This window comes from Aptenodytes patagonicus, chromosome 5, assembly GCF_965638725.1.
Source record: "Aptenodytes patagonicus chromosome 5, bAptPat1.pri.cur, whole genome shotgun sequence".
NCBI classification, from domain to species: domain Eukaryota; kingdom Metazoa; phylum Chordata; class Aves; order Sphenisciformes; family Spheniscidae; genus Aptenodytes; species Aptenodytes patagonicus.
The window spans coordinates 75,094,388-75,104,735 of record NC_134953.1 but is presented as its reverse complement, the minus strand read 5'-3'; the positions used below and the strand labels follow the sequence as shown (position 1 = coordinate 75,104,735).

The 10,348-nt window shown below is 37.3% G+C and overlaps 1 protein-coding gene across 3 annotated transcripts in view; it reads right to left on the bottom strand.

Moving 5' to 3' along the window:
- Positions 1-1,415: 1,415 nt before the first annotated feature.
- ZNF326 (zinc finger protein 326) overlaps positions 1,416-10,348 on the bottom strand; it is a 30,041-nt gene continuing 21,108 nt past the window's right edge. For all 3 annotated transcript variants that reach the window (XM_076337705.1, XM_076337706.1, XM_076337707.1), the window contains 3 exons: positions 10,076-10,206; positions 8,949-9,044; positions 1,416-2,146 (listed from right to left, as the gene is read on the bottom strand). In XM_076337705.1, the coding sequence (XP_076193820.1) occupies positions 1,982-2,146; positions 8,949-9,044; positions 10,076-10,206 (392 nt within the window). In that variant the 3' untranslated portion in view covers positions 1,416-1,981. The remainder of the gene's footprint in view (positions 2,147-8,948; positions 9,045-10,075; positions 10,207-10,348) is intronic.

Below are 10,348 nucleotides of genomic sequence, written 5' to 3'. Positions count from 1 at the left end.
AGATCTTAGGTAGAAGGGCTTTTCTTAGCTGCTTAGAAGCAGCTTAATTCTCTCCAACTAGTAAAGGAGCCATAGACAAAGACAAAAAACCCACCACTTGCAGAAACTTGGGCGGCATCTCAGTTCTCTTAACTACTGCAAACAAGTTCTCATGCTAAAGCTGTCGCCAGTTTCTAGAACACTGATACAATTCCTGTTAAGTTGTCTGGGAAGAGATCAGCATCTTCCTCTTGTAGGGCAAGAGATCTACAAATAGAACACATAAATAGTTGAGTGACCAGCTTGTAAAGCAGAAGGGGAGATTACACCTTTGAAGTAATGTCAGTATGAATCTTAATCCTAGCCTTAAGATGGAGAACAGGAGAATGAGTGTTTAGAGATTTAGGGAGTACTTTGTTATTTTAAGGCTACATATCCAAAAAGAGATACTGTTCAACTAGCTACAGGCTTAACACATCTTTCAACCAACCCATGCTAACTTTTAGTTCCAAGCTAACCAAGCTAACAGGTACAACAATCAAGTCTACATCATGCTGATTTTTTGAAAATGGAAAAATATAAGCCATATATAGAAAAAAAAAATATAGAAAACAAGAGGTCAAGGCACCAAACTCAGTTTCCTCTCTCTTTCCTCATAATATTGTATTTTCTGCTCTCCAAGGTACACTAAAAGGCAACAGCTAAATGACTACAATACACAGCATTCTTTGGAGTTGACTGCTACTAGACTTTCTGGTGGCCTAATATCTAAATCAAATATTCCCCCATAATACTTGCACACTTTCCCCAATTCTACAATAGATCACTGAAAAAGCAAATTGGTTCACATTTCAGGTTAGAAGTATTTTAATTCTGTCTAACCTCTGTCCACTCTCTGCTTATACTACCTGTATACAGCGATGGCTACAAATTAACACAAAGGTTCTCAAAGGTGCACAAATTACATATATGGTGAGATTTTGAAAAAAATTCCCCATAATGACCACAAGAGATTGTAGTTACTTCTGTTAAGTGACCACATTTAGGGAAAAAAGATGCAAATTACTTAGATGTACTTAGAAAGAGTGAAATCAGACATTTCCAGTTCTCATTAATCAAAAGCTAGATTAGAAGGAACTGTGGGAAAAAAAGTGTACTTACATATAATTTCTAAGATAGACAACAGCGCACAGCATGTAAATATACTGAAAGCATGCTTCCCCTAGGCACACTGTGAAGGCGAAAGTGCGTATCTGTCCTGCTAGGTGGAGTCTGAATACATCAAAAATCAGCAATAAATAACATGAGTCACTAAGATGCAACTACAAATTTTACATAACTTCAATCATAATATCAATCAAGGTTTGATTTGAAACCCATCTGGTAGTCAGCATGGGGAAATACTCAAAATACTTAACTATAGACACTTTAAACAGTAACATTTCGTAAGTGTTTTATTGCTACAAACTGGTACATCTTATCACAAAGAGCTACAAGGCATATTATAACACATACTCTATTATACAGAGTGCAATGCAGTCCCCAAAACAGCCACACTCAACAGCACAATTTTTGAAGTTACTCATTCTGTACTAAGAGGTAAATATGATAAGCTTATGCCATACAGCATTTAATATATTTACCCCACAGACCCGCCTTTCTTTTCAACTGATTAGACCAAAAATTATTATTATATCCAACTTTCAATACACACATCAAAAAAATAGGATGCTTAAAAAAATATACAACACAATGTTTTAATCAGCTTTAACAGTCAGTTTGCTATAAAAAGCCCAACTAAAATAGTCTTAATTTCATTTTAAACAAAATCAGAAACACAGAGGAATTATATAAACAAGTTCTCCACGGAATGGAATGCATGCATACGGTGGGGAATCTTCAACGACTTCATTTGAGACTATTAAAAAGTCTTAGCCACTTTAGAGCAGAAATAAAAAGCTGTTTGCCCCCCCCCCCCAAATATATTTTCATTTTCTTGCACTTAGTTATCTTCAGTGTGGTCTAAAGTGAAGTCAGTTTGTTCTTCAGTTTCTTCTTCCTCTTCTTCCTCCTCTTCTTCCTCACCCTCAACTGGCTCATCAGCTTTGTCCTCCTCTTCCGTCTGCTGCTCCTGAGCCTGATCATTAATTTCAAAAGGATTTTCACCCTGAAGCAGAAGATTGAAAACAAACACTTTGATATTTATTTCAAACATAAAGTAAAATAATACTCATCATTTCAGTGAATGAAAAGGGCAGCCACTAAGAAATGCTATGGTATTTTATACAGCTTTTTAATAGGTTTTTTTTTCCCCAAGAAAATCAAAGCAGATTTAAAATTAGCAACACCTCATTTTTATGCACACTGGAAATTGGGATCCCAATAAACTGTTTTAATGAAAATAGAAATGGCATTGAGAAAAAGACAAAGTATGCTGCACAGAAACTTCAGTTTAACTTCAACATTCAATAAATTAAAATTACATGGTTAAGTTTCAACATGTTTTTATTAAGAACTACAGCTTATCCTTTTTCTCCCCAATTAAAACCAAATCTGAACAGAAGAGTTTCGGTCCGCTTTTCCTTTTTTACAGGCTTTATTCACTCTGAATAATTCTATCAGAAAGGCAAACTCTTCAGTAAATGAAAAAGAAATCTAGAATTAATTACATTGACTAGCCTGAAATTCATTCCATTGCTGATCTAGAAAAATTATCAAGCAGATTTCTCAGACAGTATTTTAAATACATTGGCATTCTAGTTTCACATTTTCTCTATTTCATAAAATAATTCAGTACAAGACATACCTCAGCTTTCACTTGTTTCAGATATTTAAGAACTATGAATAATCAATAAACAATAAAGAATAACAACATGAAGTATTAGGAGTTTCTTCGCTAAAGCTCCTTTCATGTTCAAACATCTGACAGAGCAAGTCTGATCTGAACATACGACACCAATCACTAACTACACTAGGACTGGGATTTCAAGAACATTATTTAAAAGATGATCCAAAAGAAAAATTGAGTACTAGGCCCCTTGTCCTTTTCTGCTTACTTACAAAAAAGAAACACAAATATTTTTGTGGCCTACAAATCACTGAAAAATTAGAAAGCTATAAAAACATTTAGCAAATGCCACTGTACAAAAACTTGGCTTCACTGTTATTCTAAAAATCAAGAAAAATCATAAAATCAGATTTAAAGAGTAACCCAAAGAAAGCAGAATTCTTTGAGACCACATTATTCCAAGTCCCAGAATAATTTTATGCATACACTTTGTAATGGCCAGCCTACAGCACTTAGATGGTAGCGTCTGTTGAGCCAAATCAACTCATAGCCTAATCAAAGACATAGCTGCCACATATAAAACCCATGAATAAGGTAGTATCTTAAAGAAGTTTAAATTAAGTTTGGCTTTTTTAGAAGTAGATTCTCATAGGTAAGTGTCAAGCATACAGAAAGCTGGTATCATAACTTATCTGAGCCCTATGAAAACAAGAAAACCCCACATCTCAGTTAAAACTTATGCCACTTTTACATGATCCACTATTACTGTCAAGCACCATGGGGCTACAGAACACCAAGGAGTATTTCACTGAATAGGCAGCAATGTCCAATTGAAATACCAAAAATATTTATTAGCTCAGTAAACCATTTCATGAAAAGACACATACGAGTGCCCAAACCAATTCAATTCCAACATCAATGGAAAACATTGTGAAATAAAAAGACTGAGCATCCAAACTTTAATTGAATAAGCATTAGTGCAAGTCCCCAGAATTGTACTCATCTACTTTCCTTTTTGGATAGAAGTGCAAAAGACCTCCTGACTGCAAAGCCTCTAGTGCCATTTTCCTTGGGTTCAGCCAAATATTTTCAATCACATTTGGGTACAGGAACAAGGATTTCCAAAGACAAACAGAAATAAGCTAATTACTGAGTTAAGAATACTCCACCTGGTTAGCTTCAAATACATGCTCATCAGTAGACATTAGAGAGGGAAGACAGGTATATTAAGAGTTTCATATGGCCTAACGGAGAGCATTGTTTCCTACCAAAAGAAAACAAAAGGTGGCCTTTCTCTGTAAATGATTCACAAGGATATCAGAAGCCCTTTTACAGGTCTGATACAAAAGGAAAGATTAAAATCCTCTCGTATCTAGGCTAGGCATAATGATGAACCGCAGCTAAAGAACACGCTTCTAAAAGGCCTACTTCCACGCTCCTGCAGACAACTTCTGACCATCCCTGACTCTTGGGGACAAGCTACAGAAACTTGTTACACTCCATTCCTGTGGAGACAGTATGTCGCTTCTGGCTAACCTGGCAGAACTGGATTCAGCACCCTACTTCTGGCTGAACAGATCTCTACACAATAAAAAACAAAACAAAAAAATTGAAGTTGCTTTCCCCAAATGTTTTTTCAGAGAAAAATGCATTTTTCAAGTTCTCAAACTAAGGAAAAAGTTACTGCCCTCAAGGGGAAGATCCTAACGACTGCACTGTTTTCCAGTGATGTAGCGTCAAGAGGCATCCAGCACAGCACACAGAGCCAATTTTGACACTAGCTGATTTTGACAGCCACACATCTTCCCATATGGCTTTAAAACAAACAAAAAACCACCAGAAAACAAGAACACAGGCACACCACTGAACTGCTGCAGAAAGACTTTATAATGCCTACAGAGCATAAAAACACAAGCAGGTAAGTAGTTTATTCTCAAGAGATGCATTCTTTGGGTTCCTTGCTTCTAGAATACTTAAATTGCAGAGAAAGTTTAAGACTGTGAACCAGTATTTACAACCAAAGCTTCAGGATTCAGATGTCCCCAGAAACCACTCTCTATATCTGTTTATAACAGGTCTCACAAACCTGACCCAAAAAGATACCAAAGTCTGCCTACCTAAATGGTAAACTGTAGAATGCCTTTCACTAATACACATGATCAAACAGTCCTGGGATATAGCGATAGAAAATGCCAACCTCTATGATGCTTCTCTTGAGCAACATCCAAGCAGCTTTTAATCACAGACATCATTCCATCTAGGAAGTTCTAAATGGTCCAAAATTAGAGATAGTCATGACTTCATCAAGTGCTAACTTTTTGCCTGAGAAACAAGATGGTCTTTTTTTCCCCCTCCTTATTATAAAGGGACTTGCTACAGGTTCATAAAGCTTCTAAAGATGATCGTTTCAGAGTGGCCTGCAGGTGGGTTGTGGTGGATTTCCCCCCTCTTTACAATATGGATGTAGGAGAAGGAGAAAAGAACTTCAAAAAAAGCATACAAAGAGTACATTGAAAGCATAAAAAGGTACCACACAAGACCAACACTGGGGAAACAGAGGGCTCTTTAAAAGAACGGCCAAGGTAAGACACAATCCTTTCAAGGTTCTTTGATTAAAATATCTATGATGAAGATACCAAACGAGATTAAGAGGAAAGGTTCCTTGTATGCAAAGGACAGGACGCAAACAATATGCTGTTAATTTAAGCACTGAATTGGATTTTCAAATATAGGAATTGAAAAAAATCATGGAATAAGATAGCGTAAAAGATGATCACCAGCACCATTAGGATCATAAAGATCACGTGCAAGTTTTGACAACTTGAAACCTCAGTTCTGGTACAGTAATATTCTGGAAACTGAATGGAGAAATTTCCAACAATGCAAACATCAGCTCCAAAGCAGCAGCAGCACAGGGAACAGAAGAAGCACTTCGTGACAGAAGACACGACAGAGAAAACGATAGTCCTAACAGTGGGGTCCAGCATAAGACTGGAAGAACAGTACACATGACAGAGTTATTCCAATACTAACAGATCCAAGGAAGCTGCATTAGTAAATTAAGAAGGCCACCTTTAAGAAATGCTATTCTCAATTATGATTCTTGTTGCTCTCATCATCAGCTGTGGCACTAACAACCGCTGTCAAGCCCTATCTGGACCTTTGTTTTTCCATTTCTGTTCATAACTCTAGTCACTGACCAGAAGCGTAACAAAGATCAGACCCTTTATAAAACACCAGGAGCTCTTCTAAAGCCACATAATCTAATTTACTGAACCTGTCTTCCATGGATCTGGGACATTAATTGCAAATGGCTTGAAACAAACAAAAAACCCCCACAAAAAACCCCTACGGAACACATGAGGGATTATCTTAGGCTAACTCTGTACAGATCCTTCCATTTTCAGTGGACACCACAGGCACCTTTACCATGCTAAAAAAAAAAAATTAAAAAAATAGCTTAACTCTGAAAATTACCAGGGGTGATTTAACCTTTATACCTTTGCTACAGCTGATGTGTCCAAGCTTATGGAACTAGCTGAAAGATTCAAGTTCAAGTATGCATGCTTGTTTAGCATGTACAGGTAAACAATACAAAGTCTGCATTTATTTCTTAAAAAGAAGATTTTGCTGTGAAATTTGAAAATCTGAAACTGAGTTCATAATTAAATGGTTAAAAATGAAAATATTTGGAAGTGTTTACAGCCAAAAAAAAAAATTTCTTTCTGCTTTCCTTTTCACAGTGCGAACTAGAAACATGTAGTTAAAGAAAAATGGAAGTTGAGTGTTTGTATAATGACACATTTGAAGCTGTAAGTTTGTTTAAAATGGATGCATCTATTTGCTTTCTTTCCCTTCGCACATACAGCAAACAACCTGTGGAGCAGTCTCTAGTTGGAGAGAAGATTAAATCAAAGGGCAAAAGAGATTTTCCATTAAGCATTGGGTAGAGGAGCAAGTCACAGATAGAATGGCATTTTACTCAAAAGAAGTGGCCAGCGTGTCCCAAATAAAACAGCAGTTGTTATTGCTTGTCAATTAGCTTACTCCAGACCGAAGTCATGATCCACTCCCTCATTTTCAGTCAAACATCAACCAGAGCCTTCAACCTTGAAAAGTCTTCTACAGTGCAACACGCAGCAAATACCCTCAAAACTGATCACCTGCTACCAGGTGTCAGCCAGCCAATCAACCCAAATTACATTAAATTGTCATCCTCCAAGCAATTACTCAGTAGCTCCATGGGGCAATTGAAACAGCTTAAGCAGAATTTTTCACACAAAACCACAATGGGGGAAGGTGGGTCCCAAATGCCGGTTGTGGTAGGTGGATGACTACTACTCTCGGCAGGGTGTGGTTCTTGAAGGCAGTACTGGCCTCAACAGAAAAAGAACTTTCCCTAATTCAACTCTATTTAGGATATGCACCTCTAGGCCACACATTAAAAGAGCAAGCTTCCCAATATGCACAGAGAAATCCAGCAGTGTAACAGAAAAGAAAAAAAAATAATCTTTTCTCTTTTTTGCTGATGTCAAACTGTATCAATAGGGATGCATAAAAATCAGGAGTTGCTGACCTGCAGTTTTATTCTCCTTTTGTCAAAGGCATTTGTGACATTGATGACCTGCCTTTGCAACTTGGTATAAATCTATGCAACAGCCTCACAGGTCTTCCCTGCTCTGAATTTCCTCCTTCCACGCTGCCTATGCAGGATAGACAACATTTTCTAAAACAATGTTGGGCTTAGGTTTTGGGGGTTTTTTTTGTTTGTTTGGGGATTTGGGTTTTTTTGGTTGGGGGGTGGGGAGGGGTGTTTCCCCAGGCCAGTCTGCCCTTCATCTCAAAGCCAGCTATTTTTGGCTGTAACAAGGATTTCCCACTCTCCTTGAAGACTGCAAGCACCAAATGCATGCATCACATGCTCCGATTCATCACATGCTATGTAATAAAACTGGACTCCTTCAGTCTGCAGTTGATTATACATTTGGATAAGGATGAGAGAGATTTGCATAACCAGAAGCCAGATATATCTCACTGAGCAGGTGCTGCTGGAAGTGTGTTAAGTTCAATCCACCCCAGGAAATACCAGTGCTAGGCATGCTGAAAATGTCAGTGGTCTCCTTGCGAAGACGATCTTGCAAATTTTATCTTTGCAAATTTCCATTCCCCCTTTTACCAATCCCCCACTAGGGGGGCTGTACGGGACAATGCACACGCATACCAGGCCATAAAGAACACCAGAACAGACGGCTGGAAATACAGGCAGATATTTCAGGCTGTGGTATCTGGTCATTTGCTACCTTTTCTTAACAGATATAGAACAGATGTCTGAAACAGATTCATGCACACAACCATACATAATTTTGCAGGACATGACTAATTTGACATTCTAAATCACAATTAACTTCTGCATTGGCTCATACCTTGCCATATTTCTGCAACACAATATTGCTTCGTCTGAAAGAGTCTATTGTTCAGGCACAGACAAAATTATAAACCAATTGAAAGTAACTACCAGAAATAGCCCACAATGCTACTACAGAAAAAGTCACTTCACTGGCCCAGAAGAAAAAAAAAAAAGCCAACAAACCACACAAAACATTTTGCTAAAATGAATTCACATATGTTTCTCAGGCCATGTATCTGCAAGATAGGCTACCGTGCCTTTTAAATTCTCTGATCACAACTACTGTTGTAAGCTTTCATTTTTTGTATGCTGCCATGAATCCTAGAAATTCTGTGGAATAAACGTAGCTGAGTAGTGTGTGCACTGTACTTCAGTACAAAGCCTTTGCTTCTAAAACGTAAAGATTGACTCATTTGTGAAGTGTTTTGTGCTCTACAGTTAGTATTACGTATAGAGTTAAAGACACTGCTGATGCTTTCCTAAAGCCTGATTTTTTTTTTTATAAGAGCATTTAATTAAAAACTGACTAGATACACATAAATGGTAGACAAAACCCAAAAGCTGGTAAATCTGAAGGTGGTAATCTTTTCTGCAAACGAAGTTATCTGAGACAATTATCTGAGACTGGCAAAATACATTAAAAGTATATTCAATCTGTGAGCTACCTAGAAAGCAGAAACAGAAGACAGAGCACTGAAGTTAAACTCCATCAGCATGGAGGAAATAGAGGTATAGCAAACGTTACAGATGACATTTTTTCCATTTGCATCTTACCTTCACATACAGCTCGTATCGTGCCTTGACTATTGGATTATTCAAGATACTAGTGGCAGTAAGAACACTCTCCCTTTTTATTTGTTCTCTGTAGGCCTAGGAAACAAATTTTACAGTGAGTAATCATCATACATCTAATTCCAACTGTCACACAAATTTGAATTCATGGTCGGTTTCTGTAAGGAAAATAATGAACATATTGCACCATGAAATGCTCATTATTAGCATTTGAGTCCAAACCACATAATAAGCTCAGTTAAGCCTGGTAGTATTTATAGTTTGTTGCTTTAGCTCGATCAAAAGATATATTCACATCTTGCTTATATAATGAACTACAACCATGCACCTGTCTACAACCAGTTACCTGTTCTCATCTACAGATAACATGCATGCTTTTCCATCACAGCCTAACATATTGTTGAAGATGTCCCTGCTTATTTGTGGGAGGGGGCGGGTGGGGTGGTGGTGTTGAACTAGATGACCTTTAAAGGTCCCTTCCAACCCAAACCATATGATTCTACGATATTCCATAATCACAGAAGCTCATATATAAACAAAACATTACTTTGGCAATCTTGCTTACTATGACAACTGATTTTTTTCCACTCATGTTACTCTTTGAGCCCTTCTACCAATCTTAAAAGTGTGTCATTATAAATTGTAACAGGGACCAATTCCACTCTACTGCCAATTCTAAACTGCTCTCACTTTTCTTCAAATTAAAAAGATAATAGCCAAGCAAAACAAAGACACCAGGCTTGTTATCTTGCTGGAAACATATGTATTATGTTTTACAATTTGAGTAACAAAAATCTTTCCAACGCGTAATGGCAGTAAAAAAGATTCCAATAAAATAAAAAAGTCATTCCTAGTAACCTTCTCAGGACTTACTACTGTCAGCTATTAAGCACACCAACATTTCATTAATTGGGGGTGCTTAAGCGCTGGCTACTTCATGAGACGTTATGTTTACAAAGTGTAACAAGGACATTTGAGCTTTCTAGAGAACAAGTAATACCAACAAGAACTTAGAAATTACTTGCACCGAGTACCATAACACTTCTCACCTGCTATGAGATTATGCTTGCTTTTTTTTTTTTTTTTTTAAATATTATGTCATATCTTACTTGTTTTCCTTTTGTGTGATCAGGAGATTTTAAGTGCTGCTGAACAGAACTGTGTAATGCGGGAACATACACGCTGCAAGCACTGCAGTGAACAGTCTCAACTTTCATCATATGGTCATCAGCAGTAACCCCTGCCAAAGAAGATGCAACAAATCATTAACACAAAATGTGTTGTTCTAGGGAAATGGAAGAGGGGATTGGTTGTTTTATACCAGAAAATCAGAGCTCTGAGTTCTTAAACATCTCAAACAACCACAGGGAAGTATTCACCCA